This window comes from Panicum hallii, chromosome 5, assembly GCF_002211085.1.
Source record: "Panicum hallii strain FIL2 chromosome 5, PHallii_v3.1, whole genome shotgun sequence".
NCBI classification, from domain to species: Eukaryota; Viridiplantae; Streptophyta; class Magnoliopsida; order Poales; family Poaceae; genus Panicum; species Panicum hallii.
The window spans coordinates 49,528,826-49,555,499 of record NC_038046.1 but is presented as its reverse complement, the minus strand read 5'-3'; the positions used below and the strand labels follow the sequence as shown (position 1 = coordinate 49,555,499).

General features: G+C 41.6%; 5 protein-coding genes across 9 annotated transcripts; 1 reads left to right on the top strand and 4 right to left on the bottom strand.

Annotated features, from left to right (window-relative positions):
• Positions 1 to 1,430: 1,430 nt before the first annotated feature.
• On the bottom strand, positions 1,431 to 3,376 carry LOC112894404 (S-norcoclaurine synthase 1-like). Its single transcript, XM_025962103.1, has 4 exons — positions 3,076 to 3,376; positions 2,745 to 2,992; positions 2,300 to 2,627; positions 1,431 to 1,962 (listed from the first exon to the last, which is right to left on the bottom strand). The coding sequence occupies exons 1-4, from the start codon at positions 3,325 to 3,327 to the stop codon at positions 1,711 to 1,713; spliced, it is 1,080 nt and encodes a 359-aa protein (XP_025817888.1). The 5' UTR covers positions 3,328 to 3,376; the 3' UTR covers positions 1,431 to 1,710.
• A 3,038-nt stretch (positions 3,377 to 6,414) lies between these two features.
• LOC112894405 (S-norcoclaurine synthase 1-like) lies at positions 6,415 to 12,778 on the bottom strand. The gene is made up of 4 exons (XM_025962105.1): positions 12,521 to 12,778; positions 12,125 to 12,372; positions 11,692 to 12,019; positions 6,415 to 6,764 (listed from the first exon to the last, which is right to left on the bottom strand). Exons 1-4 carry the CDS (start codon positions 12,767 to 12,769, stop codon positions 6,519 to 6,521), a joined length of 1,071 nt encoding a protein of 356 aa, XP_025817890.1. The 5' UTR covers positions 12,770 to 12,778; the 3' UTR covers positions 6,415 to 6,518.
• A 439-nt stretch (positions 12,779 to 13,217) lies between these two features.
• LOC112893591 lies at positions 13,218 to 18,070 on the bottom strand. Of its 5 annotated transcripts, XM_025961000.1 has the most exons (7): positions 17,878 to 18,070; positions 17,665 to 17,748; positions 16,870 to 16,929; positions 16,056 to 16,661; positions 14,094 to 14,238; positions 13,848 to 13,918; positions 13,218 to 13,722 (listed from the first exon to the last, which is right to left on the bottom strand). In XM_025961000.1, the coding sequence occupies exons 4-6, from the start codon at positions 16,585 to 16,587 to the stop codon at positions 13,882 to 13,884; spliced, it is 714 nt and encodes a 237-aa protein (XP_025816785.1). In that variant the 5' UTR covers positions 16,588 to 16,661; positions 16,870 to 16,929; positions 17,665 to 17,748; positions 17,878 to 18,070; the 3' UTR covers positions 13,218 to 13,722; positions 13,848 to 13,881. The 5 variants fall into 5 exon arrangements, with proteins under 5 accessions (XP_025816785.1, XP_025816787.1, XP_025816784.1 ...); XM_025961002.1 differs by lacking the exon at positions 17,665 to 17,748; XM_025960999.1 differs by having other exon boundaries at positions 16,870 to 17,748; positions 17,878 to 18,069.
• A 3,667-nt stretch (positions 18,071 to 21,737) lies between these two features.
• LOC112892708 lies at positions 21,738 to 22,367 on the top strand. The gene has a single exon (XM_025959835.1). The coding sequence runs from the start codon at positions 21,738 to 21,740 to the stop codon at positions 22,365 to 22,367; it is 630 nt and encodes a 209-aa protein (XP_025815620.1).
• Positions 22,368 to 23,041: 674 nt separating this feature from the next.
• On the bottom strand, positions 23,042 to 23,689 carry LOC112892707 (Werner Syndrome-like exonuclease). The gene has a single exon (XM_025959834.1). It carries the CDS (start codon positions 23,687 to 23,689, stop codon positions 23,042 to 23,044), a length of 648 nt encoding a protein of 215 aa, XP_025815619.1.
• Between the last annotated feature and the right edge of the window lie 2,985 nt (positions 23,690 to 26,674).

Sequence of the window (26,674 nt, the reverse complement as noted above, 5' to 3'; positions counted from 1 at the left end):
TGCCTTACATTATTAATAGTCCCCATGGAGTATTTTAGGTAAACCTGGCCTAGAAATTTTCAGTAGCATAACCCTTTGACGAGTGTGTAAAATTGAAGGAAACATGGTTACCTATCTTGGCTGGCCACGGGTGCATGTTTACAGGCCACGGGTGCATGTTTATATATGGCAATTGCCAAGAGTTTTATAAAGATACGGTAGCAGTTACAGATTCGGTTTGGCTTGTACAAAATCAATCTATGTCTATATCTAAGAGCTTAACAAACCGAGTATGATACAATCTACCACATCTAGTTCCGAATATATCTGTTACAAAGACCAGATTATTCTAACATCCTCCCTCAATCTAAACTTCGCTTCCTCTTAAGATTTAGATTGTTCTTGAACTCTTCAAGTTTCCTGACCGGTAATGCTTTGGTGAAGCCGTCAGCAACCTGATCCTTGGAAGGAATTAATCTTACTTGCAGCTGCTTCTTGACCACACGTTCTCTGACAAAATGAAAATTGATTTCTATGTGCTTTGCTCGCGCATGAAAGACTGGATTAGCTGAAAGATATGTAGCTCCCAAGTTATCACACCACAGAATTGGCGGTTTCGCTAACTGAACTCCAAGCTCAACTAACAAAGACTCAAGCCAAATCAACTCAGCTGTCGCATTTGCCATTGCCTTATACTCTGCTTCTCTACTTGATCTTGAGACAGTAGCTTGCTTCCTAGCACTCCAAGAAATAAGATTTGACCCAAAGAATATCGCAAAACCGCCTGTTGACTTTCTATCATCAACACTTCCAGCCCAATCAGCATCAGCGAAAGCACTTAGTAACATTGAGCTTGACTTTTCAATTTTCAAACCAACATTCAAAGTATTTTGCAAATAGCGAAGAATTCTCTTCACAGCTGACCAATGTTCAGTGGTGGGTGCATGTAAGAACTGACACACCTTATTAACTGAATAAGCCAAGTCTGGTCTGGTGAGAGTAAGATATTGCAATGCACCCACTATACTCCTATATCTTGTACTATCTTCTGGTCCCAACAATTCTCCCTCATGACTAGAGAGTTTTTCCGAAGTTGACAAGGGTGTTGGAGCAGCTTTGCATTTGATCATGCCAACACGAGACAATATTTCTTGAGCATATCTTTCTTGAGACAGCAGCAGCTCTTGTTTGTCTCTTTGAACTTCAATGCCCAAGAAATAATGTAGATTGCCAAGATTCTTTAGTGCAAAATCCTTCCTTAGATCATGCAATAGAGCTGTCACGGCTTCACTAGATGAACTTGTGACAATAATATCATCAACATATATAAGCATATAAATGACAATTCCTAATCTTTGATATATAAACAGAGAAGCATCTGACTTAGAAGCCTTAAAACCAAGATCAATAAGTTTAGAACTTAATCTTGCATACCAAGCCACCATGTAAAATTGAAGGAAACGTGGTTATCTATCTTGGCTAGCCACGGGTGCATATTTATATATGGCAATTGCCAAGAGTTTTACAAAGATACGGTATCAGTTACAGATTCGGTTTGGCTTGTACAAAATTATTCTATGTCTATATTTAAGAGCTTAACAAATCGAGTATGATACAATCTGCTCCGAACATATCTATTACAAAGACCAGATTATTCTAACACATTGTTGTCTGATCATATCTGTTCGGCTGTTCGACATTTTATTTGCCTGCTTGGAGGATGGGAGTCGACTAATAAATCCTGAAGTGGTCGAGGTGGCTCTTTCGTCCGTCGAGCTTCGCAGCGAAGAAATGCCTCATGAATTCCGCGTACCCCACAGATTTGTACCGAGCTCCGCCGTCCTCTTTCTTCACGAGCTCCGGCAGAGGTTCAACCATTATGCTGTGCAGCGGCTGGTGGAACATCGCCGCCGCGATGCGCTCTTTGTCCGGGTGCACCACGGCTCGGTGCTCAACGCTTCTGTACTTGCCGTTGCTTAGGATCTGCAAGTCGCAATCGCTCACCAGTCAGCAATGTAGCGGGCTACAGAATTTAGCGGTAGAGTCTTGGCGCCGCTATGACATATCGTAGCGTATATCTTTACTGCAGTGGGCATAGCGGCAGCTCCGCGAAACTACTGTAACACCGCTATAGTTTGTTATTTAAAATATTATCCGTCAGAGTAAATATAATATGGGAGTAGAGTAACACTCATTCTATTTAATTTACTTGTTATTTAGGATATTAAATAAGTGTTAAATAATGCATCATTTTACTATTACTTTTGCTAAGCACACACCATAAGGATTAATAAGGAATAACATAATTAGCTGTACTTTCCTCGATTACGTCACCGACGAAGACAGTGAGTGCGCCGTCGAGAGGCTCAACGGCGAGCCACTTGCCGTCGCCTCTCCGGATCTGCAGGCCCTGCACGTCGTTGACGTGGAGCAGCAGCGTCATGGCGCAGGCGTCCGTGTGCGGCGACAGGCCGATCACCTGGCCAGCCTGCCGGCACGGCGGGTAGTACGTCACCTTCATGGTCTGCGGCTGGCCGCCGAACAGCTCCAGGAGGCGCTCCGGCTCCACGCCCATGTCCACGGCCATGAACCGGAGCAAGCACGACACCACCTTCGCTGCCTCCGCCGAGTACCGATCCACGGAGCTCCTGCAAACGTATCCGGATTCGCGGTAGACACTCAAATTAGCACCCTGCAGCAGCCAGCAGATCGGAGAAACGGAGTGGGCTGCCGGCGACCGGCCGGCGCACATCATGAGTGGCGACCTGAAAGACGGAGGCTGGACGGGCCAGAACCGCATGTCGCGCGACTCGACGGGGCGGAGCATGAGGTAGAGCATGTCCGACCAGTCCAGCTTCTGGGTCTCGGAGAAGACGAAGACCTGGCCGTACCCCTCGAGGCCGTCCGGCAGCTGCGCGTGCACCTTCCTGGCCTCGAGCGGCAGCTTGAAGAACTCGGCTATGTCCCTCTTCACGTCCTGGATCACCTCGTCCGCAACTCCATGGTTGATGAGCTGTGAGTGAGTGACTCCAACACGAGAATTACAATTCGGATACCAAGAGCTCGACAGGAAATAGCTTTACTCTGTTCTCGTACCTGAAAGAAACCCTGCTGGCAGGCAGAGCCGAGGTTTGCGAGCTCCTCTTCCGACGACCGTGGGTCGAGCAGCCTGCCGAGATCGACGACCGGGAGCGCGCAGCCGGCGCCGGCGGCGACGACCACCTCGGCGCCGGCCTCCTCCGTCCTGACGTACCGTGCTGGCACCTGCTCGCCTGATCCGTTCCAAGTCTGAGCGAGTGCCTGCACGTTGGGCACCTGCAGATGACCTCCTGCATTGGCGTGCGCCATTGACTGATTTGGTTCCTCGCCTTCCTGCAGCGAATCTCATCTTTTGAATAACTAACGATGATTATGCTGGCATGTATAGGCTAATAATCGGTCTCTTTCTCTCTGCTGTATTTTACGTTTAGATCCTATAATCAGTCAAAGAAAGATAAGAGGAAGTCATCTATATGGGTGGGTCAAGCACTCAAGGTAATATTATTGGCGTAATTATTAAAATGTACTACCGTAGACAAAATTTACATGATTCCACTAGAGATTGAAAAGAAAATTACTTTCCTGGAGAGCAGGTGCAAGATTGCTTTCTGACATAGGTGGCTATCCATTCTGTACCCACAATGCTTCAAAGTCAATGTAATACCCTGTATTTAATTGTTATAATTAAATTATATGGAACAACATGTTAGCTTAATAAGAGTACGTAGCTATCAGTTCATTTAGGTTACTTGTTTTCGTAGTAAAGAGAAAGAAAAGAAAATCGAATACATATGTGTATGCATTTGGAACACGCATGCACACATGATGTGCACATGCACGTGTTAATAAAAAGGTTGTGGCTGCTGGTTTTATTTGAAGAGCCCTCTGTCATTAGGCATGTCATTAGTGGAGACGTACCCTTCTTCCCCATGCCTGCTAATGCGCGCGCGCGCGCCAGGAGTATATATTTTCCCTTTTAAGTCAACCGCACCTATACTTGACCTATGCGGAACGTGCATTTCCTTTCCACGCCCGCGTGGTTCCACTGTGACCGATCCACCGCGCCTATCCAAATCGTATGCATAATTTATATACATAAAATTATAAACAAAAAATTATGCACAAATGTTATAATAAAAAGTATTTATATGAAAAATTATGTAAAATAATAATGCTAAGCGTACTTATATAGCAAGCTTATATACATAACTTTTATAGAAACAAAATGTACAATTAACTTTTCTGAGAAAAAGGTGTAACAAATAAAATTGGAGAAAAAGTTGTGCAAATGCAACACTGAACAAAAATTGTTGATATAACTTATGCGGAAAGATGAAAAACTTGAGCGAAAAGAAAAGGTTAGAAAAGTTTTCCTACGAGACAAAGTTATCTAAGTTATATTTATAACTTTTTCAGGACAAAAACTTTTCCAGATTAATAGCAAAGAGAAAAAAGGAAAATGGACAAACTTGAAAAAAAAAAAAAGTAGGCCTCGCCGCGTGCCCCCGACTGCCAGGGCCGCGCTGTCGCCGTCGCCGCCGCGGGGAGCTCATGGCTGATCTCGTTTCCTGTAGGCTCCGACGCCAAACCGGCGGACGGCCTTGCGCCATGAAAATTAAAGCCATCACCATGGCTTGGCTCGTCGTTGGCGCCACCGCAAGCAGGAGCATGCGGACCCCGCGGATACGCCCCTCGCCATGGCGAAGAAGAATAAGAGGAATGAGAGCCCTCACCACTCCGAAGCCGTCACCCTAGCTACCACTAACTAGTCCGGCGGATCCAAATAACCTCTTGTTAGCATCAATCTATGAGAACTGGACCCATGGACAGTTAGTGGTAGCTAGTAGCAGCAACCAGTGTCGTGCTGCTGTAAAAATGACTCATATTACCATAAAGTTAAGATGCTATTAGCTGGAAGAGGGAGGATAGCCAAAGTGCAGACAAAATACTGTCTGAGAGCAGTAAATACATTCGATTATACTAATAAGGCAAGCGATTTATATGTTATTAACGTACTGGCGTTATGCTGGTATTTATATTTTAATATTTACTTTATGCAAGCTGCCTATACGATATTGACTTACTAACATCTTATTAAAGTTTATATTTCGGAATTTATATTTTAGATAAAACTTTCTGCTGCTAACCTTTATATTCCAGTAATTATATTTTATAATACTACTAACTATTGACATTACACTAATCTTTATATTCGAGCATTTACATTTCGAGTGCACTTTATATTTTTGCGTGTGTTCTACATTTCTAGTTATGGTGTTGCTCTTATTTTTCACGTGAGTTTTATACTTTCAGTTGTGGTGTTTACCTCCTGTGTGTTATTAAGTAAAATGAAAATTTACATTCCGCATGCAATTTATATTTCTGATATTGTGATTTTAAGTTGTTGTGATGCCTACAATTTGATTGTATTTTTATTTTATGCTGTTATGCTGCCCGTGTGATGACTTATAAAGCTGGTGTTGCGACGGCAATTGCATTGTACCTGTCGCGGTTCAGAAATGGATTTGTCTGAGTTCTCCAATAGAGATGGCTCTTGTTCCGAATAGGGTGCTTGGTGATGGATCCGTAGGAGCGACCATGCACTAGTAAGTCAAGAGATGCAATTTTCGAAGGGTCAAAAAACTCTGCTCTTCTAGAATATGCATGGATGCATGGTGTTCTAGCTAAGACTGTCGATGTCGGAGTACCCCTCTATAGAGTACTAAAGTGTGAATTTTCACCCCTATGCCTCCCGAGTTGGAAAGCTTACGGTCATGTGTGACATCAGCTCAATTACTGTTTGTTTCTAAAATACTGTGTTAATGATCTGCGTTGAATGTTTTGGCTTATGCTCATTATGTTGGTTTTGTTAATATCATATATCTATATGTTGGGTATGATCTATCATACTTACCCTTACTTTAATTGTGTTTTTGCAGCTTATGAACCTGGACTAAGATAGGAGGGAAGGGAAGCAACTAGGCATAGCTTTAGTTGTAGTCTTAACATCTTTGTTTCTCTTTTTTACCACGTAAAATATCCCTTGAATATTACAAGATGTACTCAAAATATGAATTCATAAAGAAGAATGGTTTTTGATCCACTTCTCACTTATCTTTAAAACTCGTCTTGCACGGTTATAAATTAACTCTTACAAGTGTGCAACGGCTGTCCCGTCTAAGTCCTATTTGGGGGCGTGACAATCAAGGTGCTCATGTTTCTTCTCTAGAAAAGAAAAAGGATTTTGCAGGAAAGTTTCCAGCCAAAACAGGTAGACAAGCTCGTCTTATATATCAGTGGTAAGCTGCTTTTAGTAAATATTTATGTTACTGAAGTTATTGATTGAAAAAAAGTCACCAGAACACATACACGTATTAAAAGAAACATGTTGCCCGTTATATTTATCATGCATCACAAGTGCTTTTATTTTTCAGAGTTCATCCATCAAATAATACATCATTAACCTGATAGCAAGGTCTCCATCATCTTCTTTGAGCCAATTAAATCCTGTAGTGGTCGAGGTGGCTCACTCCTTTATCATGCTTCGTGGAGAAGAAGTGCTTCATAAAATCCGTGTAATCCACCGATTTGTACCGCGCCCCGCCGCTGCCTTTCACGAGCTCAGGCAGAGGGCCGACCGTCGTGTTCGGGAGTAGCTGGTGGAACATCGCCGCGGAGACGCGCTCTCTGTCTGGGTGCACCGTGACCCTATGCTCAACACTTTTGTACTTGCCGTTGCTTAACATCTGCAGGTATTAAAATCACCATAACAAACTAGTTGATTGCTGGCAGCGAGTAATACGAAGAGTAGCAATGTAGAATGCATACGGCTCGATCCAATTAACTCATTGAACATATATAGTCTTTGGCATTTAATGCACATATTTTTATTAATGGTTATTTCTTTTGTAAAAATACTTTTATTAATTGAAAGTGTTGAAATTATAACACAATCAATACTTCCGTCAATAATAGATTGTAAGTGTCACAGCCAACCTTATCTTTTATCTTTAAAACTAGACCCACCGTGTCTAAATAGCGTTAAAAACAATTTCTAGCATTCCTAACTCACTAGAGTAATTCTAAGGCCAATCTCAATGGGTAGTTTCATTTTGTTGTTTCCAAGAGTGTCCACATCAATAAAATACAAATGAAATCATAGATGAAACTCACTCCACAATGTATTGTTTCATGTTTGCTCATAGGCTCTCATCACATTTAATTCTAAGACTCATCAAAAGTTGGTAACCGTGCATACATGGTTTCATCTAGATGAAATCCATTTCATCTCTCTCCTAATTCATCCAGTGCCACATCATCTAAAATGGTGATATGGCACTCTATTTAATATGCATGAAACTCTCATGAAACCTCCACTAGAAATAGCCTGATTACCCCCCCCCCCCCCTCCCCCGCCCCCCTCGTGTCTGGCAAGCTCATTGTGAATGGGTATGGAGAGGATCCAACCCTCACTCATCATCAAGACATAGTTCTTTCAATTTTTATGTGGAGAAAGACACGAGGTTAGAGTTGCTACATGCATTGTCTGCATTCTTTTTCAAAAATTTAAATTTATAGTTATACAATAAGGTTCGTCCACCTTATGACTCTCATCATCAAGCTTCCAAAAGCTTCCACCATGGGAAAAAATAATTAAAGCACCTCCAGGCGCTCTAGTTACCACCACCACCTCCAACACAACCAACCAACCCACCCCTACCTCCACACCTTGCCACAAGGCCTCCATGAGCCTTGGAACCTCTGGTGCCTACATATCCATACTCTTGCATAGCAATTCTTAGCTCATCCTCGTCAAGTACACTATGATGTCATTCATTGGTCAGTGCCTAACACGCACAAATGCGTAACACCTTATCCATGTCGCCCCATCTGTGCCAGCCTGCTAACACACATCGGTACTAAAGGCCCATTCAAAGCTGCCAAGGCAACCGATGTGGGGTCCGAGCATGAGGATCCTCATTATCCATGCCATATTTTTATCTCTTAATTGAAGTTGGCAATGAGTGTATCCACGCATCTTTGTATTCAAGATGCTGTAAGAACGCAAAGGATGGAAGGCCACACGACGCATGTATTAATCATTAGGAAGCAATTAATTTTTTGATAAAATAAACTTTTTTGCTTGAAAAGTGTGCTTTTGTGCAATGTTTCCTAAAATTGGAGTGCTAAAGCTTTTAAAGAAGAGCATAAAGTTGATCAAATAACAGCATCTGCTTTGAGCTATTGATACTGTTTGCAAATATTCAATACTCATCATGTGGAATTGACTTAGAAAATATTTAAAAGATCTTTCTAATTTGTTTTGGATTAAATCCCCTCAAACATATTTTTAAGTCTGAAATCCCTTGAAACATTTACGTTTTTCCTAAATTTAGCGTATTACAGTACAAATATTTGTGACACTAAGTTTGAAATCAATCCATTCCTCCACATGTATATAGAACAGATTTATTTTTTTCTATTTTCCACTACCAAATAGTGGTCATAAATCTCATGATAAGTATCAAAAGATTCATATTGAACTTCAATCAGAACTTCTCTTGACCCAAAGCTATTCTCAAAACCAGATCCATTGGAGTGGAAAGTAATCAAGCCACCTTTTGGGAAATTGAAGTAATGCTATATAGTTACGGGTATCTAATCGATTGATTATTATTTGACCGGCTCCTTCCATTCAACGACCTATCGAAATTAATTGCTTTCAATGCCCATTGTTATCAATAATTGCATAGAGCTAGTGAACTACTAATAATTCTTGTAAGTAAGCATTATATAATTGAATTCTGTTAATAATATTTTTCAAAGCCTTCGTGTTGCATGTAAAGCAACAAAGAGATAATAATTTTTTTCCTAAAATATTGCTTCGAATGTAAGTTTCTAATATCTGCTATTTTGGTTTGGTCTACATTAAAATAGTTTTCACATTCTACATTTCTTTGTTGTTATACTCTACAATTTAACAGGTTATCTTAGTTAATATATCTTACAATACAAGCAAATATTAATCTAATGATTACACCTCAAAATTATATGATGACATGGGCCCTAGGCAAATCAAGACCATACTAGTTTTATTATAGTTGATCTTCTTTGTTAGAGGCATGCATCTATTCGAATGATGGTGACTCTAAAGCAAATATATCTGATGCTCACGACATCTCTATAATTATATTTTTAAAAGAGTTTGCTTTATAGCCTAAAAAACTTGAACAAGAGCTAGGTCACATATGACCTTTATCTTATTGACGCATGTACTCTATATCTAGGTTATCCTAAAATTTTATATTTTGAGTGCGACGTATTGAGGTATTGACTCAATGAAAAAATATAGTTTATGTTTATGAAAATTCCCATCGCCTTTAGATAGGTACACCCTTTTTACTTTTATATAAATGTGTAGCAATTATTTCACATGTCTTTTTGTAGGATATTTTCTATATGTAAGTAGATTTGTAGGTTTACCTTCACATGTTCTAGAATTCAACTACATTAATTCTTTTCATCACTAAGGTAATGAAATTATGGAATGTGTGATTACTTATATGTTTAAAATTCTCAAGACTGACTGAAAAGCAGATTACTATATTAGCTTCAAAATACCTTCCTATAAGTATGCTATTATGGTTTCTAATGATGAAACTACTGATGTTGCTACTGTTAGTAGCACTTTTTCATCTGCTTCCAAATACCTATCGACTTCGACCAAGAAACGCATACCTAGGTAGTAGTAGTTTTAAAATTTTCTTTTCGAGGACCTGCTAGTTTTTTTTTATCAAAATGACAAAGTTAGCTTTGGAAAATAATCTCAGTGTACTTGTCCAGCGTGTTTGAAATTTGTAAGGATGAAATGAAATCTATTTCTTAGCTTATCTGAGGTTACAAATATCAAAAGATAATAAAGTGGTCAAAAGTGACTGGTATTTGAAAAGATAGCTAGTAAAAGTAACCCCTCTTTTCTTCAACTATGGCATATTTTTATTAGGATAACGCTATATATTAGAAACCATCATAAAATTATTTTGAATTCGAATCCTTTGGAGCAGCTTTTATGCACTAAACATGTGCACAATGCGACTTTTGAAAAAAAATATACAGTTGCGCATTCTAAAATATGGTAATCTTTAATATGGTCTCCCTTACTGTTATGTTCATATAATAATATTTAGCCAAATGTTTCTTTTGTACGATATATAGGGAAAGTCATTTGTAGGTTGCCTTCACATATTCTCGAACTCAGCCGCATTCTTTTTTCATCAATGAATACCATGAAATTTAAAGATGCTTTCCTATAAATATATTATTATTACTGTTGTTGTTGTCATAATCATTGTCATTAAAAATGTTTTCAGGATTTGACTATAGATAGGTTGAGATTTGTCAAGATGGATCAAAACCAAATTACTATATCCTCCATTAAAATGTTTATCAATAATTGTTTTGTAATTATTGTTATAGCTATTGACATTGCTGCTATTGTTGATATTAATGATGATGATGCCACTAGTGCAATACTACTATTCCTGTTATTACCATCTCCTTCCAAATACCTATGAACTTCATCCAAGGGACACACATACCTAGTAGTACTAGTTCTAAACTTTGTTTTCGAGTGCCTGCTAGTTTATTTTTAGTCGGAAATGGTCAAGTTAGCCTTGGACAATATCTAAATGTACTCAACTCAACCTGTTTATGTGTAAGATATTTTTTATGAATAAAGTAGAAATATATATATGTCTTAGGCTCTAACTTACGTGAGCTTACAACTATTCAAAGAACTATTCAAAAGGTGGTCAAACATGACAGGCATTTAAAAAGGGAGCGAGTACGGAAATACTCCCTTTTTAAATCAAAATGCACATTATAGACGGAGGGAGTAGTATTCTAAATTATATCCCGGTACTCGTAAAATCAATTTCAATACAAAGAATGAAATTTCAATTGCCCACTAGAACTCTGTTGAAGATGCAAATGTCCCACCTATATACAGAGTTCTTAATTGACACACTGCCAGCATAGGAGAGGACGAGAGAGTGTACTGCAAATTAGACCCTGCCATACTTCTCATTTGGTGTAATCTGTAGAGTGGATTGAAATAATATTTATATTTTTTAATCCACTGATTTAGTGTGACTTAATCCTACTTCTCCATTCCTTTTTTCTATCATTATGATAGTCTATGTACAGTATTGAAGACCACAAAATAAATGGATATAACATCAAGTAAAAATGTACAAGGAAATTTCAAAAGACTTTCGCCTATTTTGCAGTTTGAAGTGACAATTGGAGGATGGAATCTATCTATCTATCTGTTGATAGATTATCACCCATAAAATCGGTCAACAACAGATTCATCCTTCCATTGTAGAATACATGTGCCAAAATTGCACCTTGTATTTTTGAACATTTTATTTTTACATATGGAACAATTTATTACCAGAAAACTACAAATGTTAGTTCCGATTTTATGAAACATTTTATTCTCTGCCTAGAATATTTTATTTTATTATTGGACCATTTTACTGAAACATGACAAATCTGCTATAGAAAAAGTAGCATTTCTCTTTATAATTTTTCCTGAATAATGGCTTCTGGAGAGGGAGTGTACCTTATGATAGTACGGAGATTATTTGGACCTCATGTAACAGTAATTGCCTGGAGTGTGTCACCGACGTTGACGATGAATGCACCCTCGAGAGGTTCGACGGCGAGCCACCTGCCGTCGTCCCTCCTGATCTGCAAGCCCTGCACGTCGTTGACGTGGAGCAGCAGCGTCACGGCGCAGGCGTCGGTGTGCGGCGACAGGCCGAGCACATCGCCGGCCTGCCTGCACGGCGGGTAGTAGGTCACCTTCATTGTCTGCGGCTGGCCCCCAAACTTCTCCAGGAGGCGCTCCGGCTTCACGCCCATGTCCACGGCCATCAACCGCAGCAAGGACGACGTCACCTTCACCACCTCCGTCGAGAACCTATCCACGGAGTTCCTGTACATGCGTAAGGAATCGGAGTCAGGATAACTACAGCTGATCCGGAGATGGAGGAAAGAACAGCGGCCGTCTGATCTGGTGGCCGGCGCACATCTTCATGACCTGAAGGACGGAGGGTGGGCGGGCCAGAACCTCATGTTCCGCGACTCCATGGGGCGAAGCTTGAGGTAGATCATGTCCGCCCAGTCCAGCTTTTGCGTCTCGGAGAAGACGAAGCCCTGGCCGTAGCCCTGGATGTCGTCCGGAGCTTGCGCGCACGCCTTCTTGGCTTCGAGCGGGAGCTTGAAGAACTCGGCTATGTCTCTCCTCACGTCCCGGATCACCTCTTCCGGCACGCCATTGTTGATGAGCTACAAAACATGCCGGTTGTGGGTGTGCTGACCAACGAGAATTCCCCGTTCGGGTAGCAATAATTTCAAAGGAAATCAACAATAATCCTATCCTCGCTCGCAGAAAGATTCCTGTTAGTTGTTGATCAATCAAGACGTCTTCACGTACCTGGAAGTAACCCCAGTGCTGACAGGCAGAGCCGAGGTTCGCAAGCTCCTCTTCCGACGACCGGGGATCGAGGAGCCTGCCGAGGTCGACGACTGGAAGCGCGCATCCGGCGACGTCCTCCTCGGCGGTGGCCTCCTCCTCTGTCCTGACGTACCTGTCAGGCACCAGATCGCCGGAGCCGTTCCAAGTCTGCGCGAGTGCCTGCACGTTGGGCACCGGCAGATACCCTCCTGTTTTCGGGTGCGCCATTGGCTGATCTGGTTCTCTCCTTCCTGCAGATTGATGGTGGTGAATACCGAGGCCCTGGAGTACTGATGAGCGATGATGCTGACATGTGTTCCTCCCTTCCATTATTGTTGGCATATTTTGGAAAGCAAGTGCTTTTCAAAGTGGATTGTAATCTTCGATTTCTATTAAGACATGATGTCAGTTGCTATAAAATCAACACTATATTAAAACAGTTTGAAATGTGAATCTGTTACGCAACATGTGTATCCACTTCAGTTGGTGTTTCGTGATAGCAGTATCTATATGTGCACTGTTCTTGGTCAAAGTTCAGGCCTTCAATTCTGAGTGATGGCTCTTTCGATATTTCACTTGCACCCATACGAAATGAAATTGCTGTACGTGTAGTACCATCCAGGCAGGTGTGACCGGTCGGCCATTTCAGAACCACTTTAATTGTTTATTCACAAAATTGGTGTGGCATAATAGCAATAGCCAGCCGATAATATATTACCGATTCAAAGTTCAGACTCCAGTTCTGATTGATGGTCTTACAATAGACAATTGTATGACACTGACGGAGCGACAGACAGCTAGGTTCACACAACGTCGAAGACGACGCGCCTAATGATCTAGTTTCTTTAAATTCATCCAAGTAAACCATTTCACTAAAGAAGCAATATCTCTCTTCCTAAATGCCTTCACTTTTGTAAACCACCTTACAAAAATAAAGCTTAAACCATCATATCACCAATCAACTCGTAATAATTTACAAGATGGGTGCTCTGCAAACGGTAGTTTCAACAGTTTGCAGGGCCAGGGGAGCAAGAGGGCCAAAAAGGTGATTCGGTGGAGCATATGCAAATCAAAGGGGGCACACAACGTGGCTACGGCAACAGCTAAGCCCAGCCATCATACTCATTAACACACTCCTGACTTCGCCATGGGTTTCCAGCCTTGTAGCCATTCCAGTATTTCTGCAGAGCAAGCACGGAAAGGTCATGCTACGCACATCAAGTCTAATATGCACATCAAGTCTAATATTCACTGGTGCGATAAATAAATAAACCGACAGGTATGTGATGACATACTTCAGACTTACCTCTCAGAAGAGAAACTCCGTATGTACGTCGACTCTAAGATAAACTGGAGAAGAAAAACAAATACAACAACCTGTATGATACAGTAACTTCAAATCAACTCCGTAGTACCTTAGAAGGTAATAAATATATGGGGTATACTTTCCATTTCATGGGCATATCAGGACATAATTGAGAAGCAGCAACTAGTTTTAAAATTACTGAGGAGCAACATATCATGCAATGTCACAAAGAAAGGGGTGCCGCACCTTAGAACAGCAGAGGAACTGCGGGTGCTGACAGCTGTGACATTCTTCTTGTAGAACTGGATGGAGATAAGACCACCATGTGGTCTGACTGATGTTATAGATGGCCTATGGAAGCTTATGCTGGCCCCATGCCTTGGGAAAACCCCTGTATAATTAAAGGCAATGAGTTTTTAGGCACTGTTGCTCCTTACATCATCACTCAGGGTTGAAGAAGTCTATCGACTTACAGTGTGTTATTTATTTCATCAGCAATCCTGTTCATTGAAATGATCACACAGCAAATCATGAAGTCAGACCACTGACATCAGTAAAACACACACAGCACAACTGGGTAAACATGGATGCAGTTACTACAACTGGGTACATGTGAAGGTGCGGTGAAAACAAGCAAAGAAGTAGAACTGACATCCAAGCATAGTATCTGAGTAACACATTGCACCCATTATTATGTACTTGGTAGGACATTTGATTAAGTATGAACTAGGTGTATTTTCAATAGGACAGCGCTTTGTGCAATACAAACTTTGAATCACATGTGTATGACAAAATGATAATGAAGAATTCTGAAAGAACTCAAAAAAGAGAAGAAATGAGCTCTTGTGATTGACAGAGGAAGCGGAACCAGATCCTAGAATAGATATCGACGCACATACAAGGAACAAGAAACGCAACTAATCATCAGGTTCAATTATAAATCAAAATTGCGAGCAAGACATCAGGGTGCATCACCATCACAGTACTTTTTTAATAAAAAAGGTGAAATGGCTACATCTTCCTAAAGAATCCCTACATCATTTAGTGTTTTCTAAGGCCCAATCTCTCTGTTTATTGACCCTAAGATTGAAAGAGGGGTAGCACAGGAGAGAAGAAACATTTAGTGCGGAAGCAATAGACACTAATTTTGGGGTAGATAGCCAGTTTGTGCATTTTAAGTGTTCACAAGTAAAAAATCAAATGATAATGAAAAGGAGGTGCCTAGCTTGCATGCAGACAATTTTTTTTTACAATTTTGACAGCACATTAGTACCATTGTGAGCTAGATTGGGAGAATGGCAGCCCAAGATCAAGCCCTTGGCATGGCAGTAAGGACCTTATCTTCTTGCTTAACTAGAGCCCCCCCCCCCCCCCAACAAAATATAAATAAGATCAGTCCAGATAATGTCCTTATAAGAAACTAGATAAGATACCGAATAACTAATTTTTATCTCAGGAAACTAAAAAATATTTTATTAAAAATAGATATTCTTGTTGTGGAAGATGAATCCAAATAACTATCATTGTGGTGAGCTGGCACTATAGGACATGCAACTGTCCACTCTGCATTACACACCTAAACAGTAACGCTAAATACCATAGCAAGTATTTAGACTTGTTACATGAAATTGTACAAGTAGGTTTCTCATCAAATGTACTTTGATATCATTACATATTTGGTAAGTTCCATCATATAGCAAGTCAAAGAGAATTACTGGACACAATGTCACTGCCCTAATTGCTTGTAAAGAAAGGAATGGAGATAGTAAATGAAAGACATCAACACTGAATAAACTACATGCCCTAAGAGTAGGCAGTACTATTTTACCACTCAACTCAATAAATGCTTTTACACATATCCTGCAGTTCTCACTTAGCAATTGCCAGTAAGTAACAAAAGGCTGTTGTCTCTGGCCAAAGTCAATTAATGACTGAAGCTATTTGACAACAAAGGCACAATAGTACACTGAAGGAATTAGTCAAGCACCATTATTTTTGGTATTGATTGCAAAGTGTAAGTATAACTACAGCGAACAGCTATCATAATGTAATGGCGATTAACTAAGAAATTTCTAGTTCATAAAGGAGGTCTCAGGAGCAACAAAGATGATTTATTGCTAAGCGCTGCCAGCGCTGGTGAACAAGAATTCATTTGTGAATACAAAATAACAAATGTAAACATTTCTCATAGGTTACCAGTCGGTATACCTTGCCAAAGTATGAACAAGCAGAAGATAACAGTAATAACCAAAGCTACCAGGTTCCCAATGGAAGATGCTGGTTTGGAATTCTTCATCTTCTTCAACGCCTTCATACGCTCAATCCTAGCCCTTTTTAACACTGCAAGCTCAGATAGTTCACTAATGAGCTTCTGATCAGCAGGGTCTAATGGTGAAGGAGTCGGTGGTCTTGGAGGTCGGGGTGGCTTCTTAGACCATTTTTTCTTTTCCTTATCGCCAGCTGCTTTATCCAAAAACCCAACCTTAATCTCCCCTTCAGACGTCATAGACTCTCCACCTTTAACAATGGAATCTTGACAGTGTGAAGAGCAGCAAGATATGTGGTGACTCTTATCCTCCTTCAGTGCTACAAGGTCATCCCATGAGCTATGCAGCTTTGTCTTTGCATGTCCAGCTATTGTATTAATCTCCATCCCATTATGGTCCTCTCTGGGTGGCAAGCAGTTGCCTTTCTCCAAGTCAACCAAAGTATCTTGGTCGCGTACTTCATTTACCTCCATTAGGATGGCAGGAAAATTTCTAAATGATCAAGATATAAGGAAACAGCCCTCCTTCCCAACTAGGAATCAACTACCTGCAGCAAAATGTTAGATATAAGGCAATCCATATCAAATGCCAGCCAGCTATAAAAATGTATGCAAGGATCAAAAGGGGTAACAAATCCAAAATTGCACAAATTACAAAATCAAGTAGGATAGATTCTCCTCATGTCATTGCCAATGTCTTAATCCGAAAAAGCCAATTGTCTACATGCTTCCACAATAAATTAAGACAGAACCAACCTCCAGAATAAATCATACAGGTAGCCCTGCTTGTCCACAAGCTTCAATAATCCTCTTTATCTTAGATTCACACAGATTATAAACACCAAGAGTTATCAGCACAAAAAGGACAAGTAGAAAAGTTAACTTGATCTACTAAAATAAACAAAAAGAAAATGCAATCTTCTAATCCAACAAGATCACGAAGCAATCGAATCCTGAAAACTACTACCACTGGTGCCAAATAGAAGTCCAACCAACACTGTTGATGATCAAACAGTTTTGGCTTTGACCATATAAATATCTAAAAGTGCACATAGTTGATAGATTAACAACATAAGATTAGTATTGCTAGATTAACAACATTTGAAGTAATATATTTCAATAGATATTACTAATCAAAGTGTTACGCTGGAAAACCATGCCATATTAGGATCCAAATTTTCAGTAATCATATCAGAAATGTTCATTGCCTATAAAAGCGCAAGTAAAACTGATGGGAAACATATCAGTGCAACAGTCAGAGAGAGATGGTTAAATGTGAAGCCAACTTGAACCCACTAAGTCGTTACAGGTGTGGATTGGTGTCCCTAAGGGTCACTAACACCAATCTGCTTTAGTTCAATTATAATATTAGTTTTCATACTTGTGACACATTTTTAAAAAGTAAATTACTAATTGAAGTAAAGAGTGTCATTGGTGACCCCTAGGAGCACCAATAACCTCTAACAGTTGTTGAATCCTGATTCAATTACTCAGTTCCCCTCTCAGACACACAAGTCCGGAGCTGATGAAGCTATGGACAGATGAAGGGACCTCAATCTCGCGTCTCGGTCTCCATTCACGAGCAGGGGCGGACCCAGCATAGGACATGGGTGTACACATGTGCACCCGATAATTCTTGCAAACGAAATCGAAGTTAGTAGGTAATATAATGTAACTGGATTCAGATCCGAATAGAAATAGTTTTGTTAGGGTTTGGGGTGCTCCGTCACGCACAGCAGAAGGAAAGAGAAGGGGCGGGCATACCTGGAGGATGCGCTCATCGCCGGCAACGGGCTGGGCGAAGACAGGACAAATGGCGCCGCCGCTCGCCCAGTCGTCGCCGCCAGGGAAGGAAGAGCGAGGGAGGAGAGAGTCCGAGAGAAGGAAAAGGTTTAAGAAACAGAGGGAGGAGATGAACCTGAGCGGCTGAGCCCTGAGCGAGGGAGGGCTGTCAATGAGCCTACAGCTGAAAAAGGAAAAAACTAAAGCTGCCGGAGCCGAGGTCGGTCTGAGCTCGATATGTTTGACTCACCAACAGAACGAGCAGTATTAATAATAGATGATTTACAGCAGCAGTTTTAATAATAAATAAGAAGATATATATAAAACTAGTCTCGGTACAAATTTTACCAGCGTTAAATGTTATGCCACATCAATAAATTTGCTAACATAGCAGGATAATTACAGAGAAATTAGAGTTTCATGGAATGGAATGTGAGAGAAATTTTATCCCATAACACCTATCCGGTTCGGTTACCAAGTTTACAGTCTTCGTAATAATACGATAAAACTATGCACTGATATTGGCCTAACGGACGCATTTTATTCGATAAATAAATAGAAAGAAAAGCATATCTGGACATTTAGCTTTATTCCCTCTATTTTCTTTTTAATAGTTCTATTTTCAAAATTGAATTATTCTCTTTTGATAATCATTTGAATTGACATCTTAGGAATAGTATAGATAGCCGTTCGATTCTCGTGTAGAGTAATTTCTCTTGAAAAAAGATTAGTGTATGTATATGATAACATCGAAAACGAGGAGTCATGATTAATAAAATGATAAGCAATATTCTTCTTGGTGATTATTATACAAGATGAAGATGAAATAGAACTATCAAAATAGAATAGAGTGAGTATTATTTTGTACCTATTTTAGCTTGTGCAATACATTAGCTTGCTAGGCAATGCTTTAGCCTCTAGCTATATTATTTCAACTTTCGACGATTTGGAAATTTAATTAAAAGAGGTAGCAGGGTGCATGTACGTGCCATGCCACGCAAAACTGAAATACTCGAGCTTCATCGAATAACGTTGGAGCTCGCGAGCTCCAGGTTAGGTTCAAGTTTAGCTTGATTCTAAGTATAGCTTAGTTTAATTAAATTTTTTACAAGTTAAATATAAATGCTCATGAGTCTTGAGCTTTTCTGATAATATAATTAGAGATAGGGGTGAACCCTGAATGCTTAGCAGGTCAGCAGGTATAAATTAGCAGGTCAGCAGATTACGGTGTCGGGATGAGCATGCATGCTAATATGTAGGCACCCTCGTCGTTGCTGTAGTTAACATCACGACAGCCAGCATCGTGAAGGATGATAGGGAGATTTTTTAAGGAAGGGGGACGGGTGGTATGTATAGAAGTGTTAAGAAGTGTTATTGGTCAAAATTTTATTTGAAAGGATTTTGAACAAGATGTCGTCATATGAAATTTAATTATATCGTGATGATATTTAAACCTATAAGGTTGATAAATACTTTACAGTATCAGCCATAGCAATGCACGGGCATATTTGCTAGAATTATAACAAACTGTTCCAGCAAAAAATTTTTTATTCTACCTAAGTATTAGAAAATATGCCCTGCAACACTTCAAATCATATAGTGGAGCAAAATATCACATTGATAGATATTTTATGTGGTAGCTCTGTAACAACTAACATAAGCTATAAATAAAATACTAGATGACCGTACACAAGATATGTGAAATCTTTATTATTTAATCTTCAGAAGCTATTGACTAAAGAGAAACAGAATGTAGGTTTAAGTAATAACTTTTAGCTTGCAAAATAATATATATTTCAAACAAGCTATAATAATTTTTATTTAACTTTTATTTAGAATATGATTAAGTAAAAAAATATTTTAGAGATTATATACACCTAATTTTTAAAGTCTAGATCCATTACTATTCATGAGTGATGAGAATTAGGGCGTCTTCAATGCCATGCCCCCAACCAATTGCCACCGCAGAAATACCTATGCTCAGACGCCATCGTGGAGCTAGGCGAGTGCTTGCAGGATGTCAGATTGTCTTTGTAGAAGCTGCAGTTATTTTGGGAAGACGGGGCAGAGAGGAAAAGTAAGTGGTCTAGGGGAAGCGGGTCACACCTTCATCGAGTGGCACCTTACATGCTCATGCTCATCCTCGACGCTCTTGAGGAGGACGGCGCGCAGCAGCGCCTTCACTCCTAAGCAGATCTGGACCACCGCGATGGGAGAGTGCTAGCGTCGAGCCAAGGCGCGGAGACCGAGCGTCGGAGTGGTGTCGCCAGAGTTGGTCGAGCACGAGGAGCAAGGCGGAGGTAGCACGCGCGTGTGGGACGCGGGGGTTCGAGCGGGGCGCGGAGTCGCCGATAGCGGTCGAGCGCGGAGGAGAACTGGAGCTGGACAACAGATGCGGGTGGGTTGGGCTGGCGGTGATGCAAACGGGTTGGTCAGGGTTATTTTTTTAAAAATAATAAATATGCAAAATATCCAGATTCATCAGAAATTCAATGGTCTGGATTTATTTTGAAATATTGATTGAAGGTGTTTGAAGATAAAAAAATATTTCTAGGCTAGCTGGGTGTTTCTAAAACGCTTCTTTTTCAAGAAATTGGTTTCACGTCAAATTTTAAATATTTACATTTTTTATGCAAAGTGATAGTGTATCCAATAAAAATGATAAAGAAAAATTAAAGTTGAGAAAATAATAAGTATATAACATGTTCCTTTATAGGTACACGGATGACCATGCGTTTTAGGATATCTGTACATCTATATTGTATTGTGTAGGTTACTAGTTCCTAGAGCGCCACATTATTACAATATTCATATCTAAATAAATGCGTAATTACAAATAAAGATGTTCTCATATGCTATTGTACACTCTAGGTGTGCAACACTTAGCTAATTACTGAAAAATATCAGTAACGCTGATACTATTTTACGTTAATTTAGTTTAGTAATTTCTCGATCAGTAATTTCGCTACTGTTCACTACCGCTACACCTAAAATGTACACTAGCTAATCGTAACCATTAACTACACTAGTTAAATATTTGCATATTTCAACATTAATCGCTCCGATTAACTACACTAGTTAAATAGCTTAAAATTTTACGTACCCGTTGTCGTTGGTGGTTCAAATGGAAAGATACTTGTGTTTCTCACGACGGGCAGGAGAGTAGATACCATTATCTGGAACTGGAAGGATAACAATACGCAGTTTCAAATCTGCAAATACCCCCAACCAAGGACTCTTAGTGTATGCCATGTAAGTAGAAAATTATTTAGGTATAAGCTGTAGACACGTAGTAGGAATGGATTTTGTAGGAAAGGTTTTCACAACTTTAGAATTTCGTGAAGTGATTCGTGCAGGAAAGGATTTCACAACTTTTCATGTTACCATAAAGTGAAGTTTATTGTTTTGTCCTCTGTGGTGCATAAACTTAGCTGTACTTTTTGTTATTTGATGATAAGTAAGTTAAAATGGCAAATATTAACCAAGACAGGTGGCCAACTGACAGCCAGCCTAATAATGATGGGCCAGCTCGAGGTTGATTAATTTTTTTTATCACAAATATCACCATTCTGCCCCCTCCTGTATGTGCATTTAGCCAGCTCGGTCTTTGATCCATACATTTTCAACGGGAGCTAGCAGTAAAACCGCCACACGACTCCCGTATAACGATCGAGTTGAAAATAGGCCAATCGGGTTTATCCAATGGGGACTCCTTTTCGGGATTACTTGCGTCTAATCCATTGCCGGGGACCCTTCTCCAAAAGGAAGTGCCAATCAGATCAAGTAGTAGATGTGATTAGCTCATGCATGCGCCCCCCGATCATCAGCTACCAAAAAAAAAAATGCCGAGGGCGGCGATCTCCGTCTCCACCTTCTGCTTCGGGTCCGTCGAGATCGCGGCCACCGTCACCCGCGACGCCGCGGTCGCGGACGCCTGGGTCCGGGGCCTCCGCGCCTCCCACCCGCGCGGCGCGCCCCTCGTCGTCGGCCTCGACTGCAAGTGGAACAAGCAGCAGCAGCCCGCCCGGGGCCCCGCGTGGATGGCCCCCCGGGCGGCCGTCCTCCAGCTCTGCGCGGGCGGCGCCGCCGGCTGCCTCGTCCTCCAGCTGCTCTACCTCGGCCGCGTCCCGGAGGTGCTGAGGGCGTTCCTCCGCGACCCGCGGGTGCGGTTCGTGGGCGTCGGCGTCGTGGGCGCCGCCGCGAGGCTGGCCGCCGACCACGGGCTCGTGTGCGCGGCGCCCGTGGAGTTGGCGGGCCCCTGCGACGACTACCTGGGCCTCGTGGGCGGGGGCGGCAGGCTGGGCCTCAAGGAGTACGCCAAGGAGGTGCTGGACCTCAACATGGAGAAGCCCGACGCCGTCGCCATGAGCGACTGGGAGAAGCGTGACCTGGAGCGGGGCCAGATCGGGTACGCCGTCGTCGACGCCTACGTGTCCTACAGGCTGGGCGAGAGGGTCTTGTTGGGCCGCTGATGCAGCGCTGGGCCTCCCCGGGGGGCCCGTCAACGTGCTACCTGCTGAATTCGTTAATCCGGTCGTGATCTTCTCTTGCTAACTGATGAGAAGCTCGTCGTCAATGGTTAGATTCCCTGCTTTGAGCTCGGCTCCACACGGGAACTCCATTAGGGGATATAAACAGATTACAGACTCGAGTCTCTGGGAAATCAGGTAACAGACTGTGACATGTTGATGATGAAAGCTCACGGATGGTGGGCATTTGATCTTCATGGAACCAATGATTTTCCAATGTCGTTATGCTACATTGCTTTGGAGAATCGTTCGAACCACTTTTGGTTTAGCACCATCCAGGAACACAGCATTTTGACTAGATAGGATAAATGCCTTCCAAGCTGACATGTTCTAACTCCAACATTAGGGGGTTCCTGCATATATTTCGATGTTACTGGCAAGCTTTCCTAAAATATGTTTTTCCATAAAATATAATATCATGGCCTCACAGCACATCATGTGGTAAACACAGAACCTCTGCACGACCTTGCGGAAAGAAACTCCATTTAATCCAAGTAGTAACCCAATACATATAGATAGATAGATAGATGGATAGATAGATAGATAGATAGATAGGGTAAACAAAGAACACGAGCGAAGCAGATAACACGACAATCCAATCCAGTTGATCCATTGGATCAGCTGGTGATGAGGACCCTCTCGCCCAGCTTGTAAGACACGTACGCGTCGATGCACGCGTACCGGATCTGGGCCTCGTCGAGGTCATGCTTCTCCCAGTTGCTCATGGTCACACCGCGGGGCTTCTCCATGACCAGCCCCAGCACCTCCCTGGCAAAGCCCTTGAGCCCCAGTCTCCTCCCGCCAGCGCAGCGTCCCAGGTGGTCGTTGCAGCGGGCCTCCAGGTCGACCGGCGCGGCGCAAGCGAGGCCGTAGTCGGCGGCTAGCCTCGCGGCGTCCTCGCCGACGCCGATGCCGACGAGCCGCACGTCGCGGTCGGCGAGGAGGCTCCGGACGGACGCCGGGACGCGGTCGACGTAGAAGAGCTGGAGGACGAGGCAGCGGGCGCCGGCGCAGAGCTGGAGGACGGCCACCCTGGAGGTCGTCCAGCTGCGGTAGTTGGGCTTCCACTCGCAGTCCAGGCCGACGATGAGAGGGCCGCCGCCGCGCGGGTGGGCGGCGCGTACGGCGCGGACCCACTCATCGGCGGCAGCGGCGTCGCGGGTGACCGTGGTGTCGATCGTGGCGGAGCCGAAGCGGACGGTGAGGCGGGTGGTGGGGTTGGAGGAAGCTTGGGTGCCTGGCATGGTGAAGCGCATCGCCGACATCGTGGCTGCTAGCGACGGAGTTTGTGTGAGGAAGGAAGGAGACGGTGTCGAGAGCAAAGCTTATGATCCGTTAGTTGAGAGTGTATGGAGCGAGGTCTCGTATTTATACTAGTGCTGAATGAGCATATGCATCAAAAGTTGATGATTAATGTTCATCGAGTAATGTTTTTTTCTTGGAGAAGTCATCGATTAATGTTTAGTGCCAGTTCACGCCATGTCGTAACTCGGAGCGTCAAAGCGTAATGCCGAAGAGTCATTCTCCTATTAAGTTACCGAGGTAAGCAGTAATTACTAATTAGTAACTGGATTACACGGGAAATTGTACGTAGTGTGGTCATACTGGATTCGACAGTTCCGTTGAGACTTGAGACGAGTAGTACGTAGCCACTGGATATCGGGTGGATACTTTGCAGGAAGTCACAAAATAAGGGTGAAAGCCGGCCAGGTTAACATGGCGAGAGCAAGCCTCAAAGGTGGAGGTATTTAGGATAACACAGAATATCATATTATGGTTTCTACCTCTAAAAGATAAGAACTACAGAACAAAATGCAATTATTTTCAGGCAAAAGAGAGAATTATTGTTTGGTGTTGTGGCAAAAACATATACACTTGCACTACGTTTGCACGTAGATATTCAGGCTCAGAATTCGGAATTGAAATTAGTAGCTTCGAATATCGGATATTTGGATATCCTTGAATTCGGAATTAGAAATCAAACCCAATACCAACCGATATTCACCGTATTGTCACCCCCGCGCCTTCAATACTGAGCCAACCTCCTCCATTTTGCGATGAATTGGACATCAAAAGTTGATGATGCGTCTCATCGATTAATGTTTTTTTCTTGGAGAAGTCATCGATTAATGTTTTTTTCTTGAAGTCATCCATTAATGTGTAGTGCCAGTTTACGCCATTTCGTAACTAGGAGCGTCAAAGCGTAAGCAGTAATTAGTACCTACACGGGAAATTGTGGTGTGGTCATACTGGATTCAACAGTTCAGTAGACTGGAGTAGTATCTACTGGATATCGGGTTGATGGCGAGAGCAAGCCTCAAAGGTGGAGTTATTAGGAACTACAAAATAAAATGCCAGTATTTTCAGGCGAAAGATAATTACTGTTTGAGAAAACATAGACTTTTGCTTCAGATTGGATTTATTGAGGAAAAGGTCTACTAAATACTAGAAGACTACGGAAGCTTTCTGTTTTACTAGAGAGAGTGCTAGCAAATGCGTGTCAACAAATTTGTGGTATGCACTCGTATGAATACAGATAGCAAACCCTTAGCACTTGCCAGGCCATGAACCCATGAGTACTGGTTGGGCTGCCCAACACAATAAAACAACGCTGTTTTTGGAGGATCTAAATAGGACAAGCCCAATGTTGGAGGATCTAAATAGAGAAAGAAGAATAAGAAACAACTTTGTCTAGATTTTGTGGCTCTAAACTGGTCGCGCTTAAGTCAGCGATTGGAGGCTCAAACGTGCTTGTATCAGCACCAAACTTGATGAACAAGTTATACAATTAGATCACTTCAATCTGGTCAGTTGGTTTGATGATTGGTTGAGTAAGTTTTGTTAGTTCGGATGACTGCACTTCAACACAAAGCAATTCTGATAGATGAAAGATAATTAGCTTGGGTGGTGAAATGGTGTCGGGATGACCTAAAACTTTGTCAGTAGATATGGGCCTGTGGATCTACATCACAACCAAAATTAATGCACCGTGGACCTGTTGTTTGTGAGATATGGACTTATTATCGAAGGAGACAGAAACAGTAACTTCTCTGTTTGACGGTTCTCGTACATCTTATTAGATGATGAATTATGTTTAGAAGGCCAGGTCCGTGCATCGTATAATAGGGGAGAGGGGCACTGGACTGAACAAACGGACGGTGAGCAAACTAGAGGGGCCTTAATGTGTTGGCTGAAATCCAATCTTCCTGCGTGTTTGCCTGTTAAAGGGGTGTTTGAGGACCAAGATCCAATATGAAAAGACCGAAAGAGAGGGCTGACTTTGCAAACTTTCTAAAGCTACCATCCACCTCAGCTCGGATTCAAATGACCAAGGGGAGTAAACAGTTTGATAGTTAAGGGTTAAAAATTGGAATCGATATGTATGTTGTAATGTGGACTCCATAAAAATAAACATGGATTGCTACCAGATTGCACATGAATCACGGAGCAGCAAAATTATGCGATATAGCATAGCCTTGATAACATTCAGACCAAAAGTAATATCAAAAAACACATACCAAGTTAATTAAAAGTCACAGCATTTTTTTAAAAAAAAATAAGACACCATTATGGTTACAGGGAAGTTTATTTAAAGTTTGTCTCGCGCCTCAGGTTAGTTTTTTTTCCACGTTAAAAAGAATCACATTAGGGGAAAGGACTACGTTAGATCTCACACCCATTGTCATGTTACTTCAGGTAGGAAAGTTGGATTTAATACGAAGTTAAATCTAATAGAAGAATATTTTTCCTATTTATCTATTTCTCTAAAAAATACAAATATATATTTCACGGAGTTAAATAAGTCATCATATCCATTCAGGTTAAACTAAATGGACGTCCCATGGTCATTTCTTCTTTTATTTTATTTTTTCGGGGTGTGGGGGTGGGGGGTACTTTGCAAACCTTTGATAACCAGCATTCACAGTTGATGGTTGAAAACTGGAAACAATATAATCCATATGTTATCACGCAAACTCAATAAAAATAAAACATGAATTGCTGATAAATTGCACAGCTGTCAAGGTATAGCAAAATTATGCGATAACATAGCCTTTATAAAATTCAAATCAAAAGCAATATCCCAAATTGATGTTCACTGAATGTTCACTGATTAATTTTTTTAATGAACAAGCACAGACTATGCGTATTTCTATTAATAAAGAAGGAGTTACAAGCGAGAGGCCACGGAAGGCTCTCTAAAAAAATAGTAAAGCGAAAAGACAGCGGTCAAAAAACTGTACAAACGCGGC

What these genes read in the sequence shown, in the direction of transcription:
- LOC112894404 (XM_025962103.1), bottom strand. Translation starts at nt 3,327, where the DNA reads ATGGCGCACGCCAATGCAGGAGGTCATCTGCAGGTGCCCAACGTGCAG. An exon ending in GTCCAGCCTCCGTCTTTCAG is followed by an intron (nt 2,628 to 2,744) that starts GTCGCCACTCAT and finishes ATACGTTTGCAG; the next exon opens with GAGCTCCGTGGATCGGTACT. An exon ending in TCGTCGGTGACGTAATCGAG is followed by an intron (nt 1,963 to 2,299) that starts GAAAGTACAGCT and finishes TGCGACTTGCAG; the next exon opens with ATCCTAAGCAACGGCAAGTA.
- LOC112894405 (XM_025962105.1), bottom strand. Translation starts at nt 12,769, where the DNA reads ATGGCGCACCCGAAAACAGGAGGGTATCTGCCGGTGCCCAACGTGCAG. An exon ending in AGCACTGGGGTTACTTCCAG is followed by an intron (nt 12,373 to 12,520) that starts GTACGTGAAGAC and finishes CATGTTTTGTAG; the next exon opens with CTCATCAACAATGGCGTGCC. An exon ending in ACGTCGGTGACACACTCCAG is followed by an intron (nt 6,765 to 11,691) that starts GCAATTACTGTT and finishes TAATACCTGCAG; the next exon opens with ATGTTAAGCAACGGCAAGTA.
- LOC112893591 (XM_025961000.1), bottom strand. Translation starts at nt 16,587, where the DNA reads ATGGAGGTAAATGAAGTACGCGACCAAGATACTTTGGTTGACTTGGAG. An exon ending in CTTGTTCATACTTTGGCAAG is followed by an intron (nt 14,239 to 16,055) that starts GTATACCGACTG and finishes TTAATTATACAG; the next exon opens with GGGTTTTCCCAAGGCATGGG. An exon ending in AGTTCCTCTGCTGTTCTAAG is followed by an intron (nt 13,919 to 14,093) that starts GTGCGGCACCCC and finishes TGTATCATACAG; the next exon opens with GTTGTTGTATTTGTTTTTCT.
- LOC112892708 (XM_025959835.1), top strand. Translation starts at nt 21,738, where the DNA reads ATGCCGAGGGCGGCGATCTCCGTCTCCACCTTCTGCTTCGGGTCCGTC.
- LOC112892707 (XM_025959834.1), bottom strand. Translation starts at nt 23,689, where the DNA reads ATGTCGGCGATGCGCTTCACCATGCCAGGCACCCAAGCTTCCTCCAAC.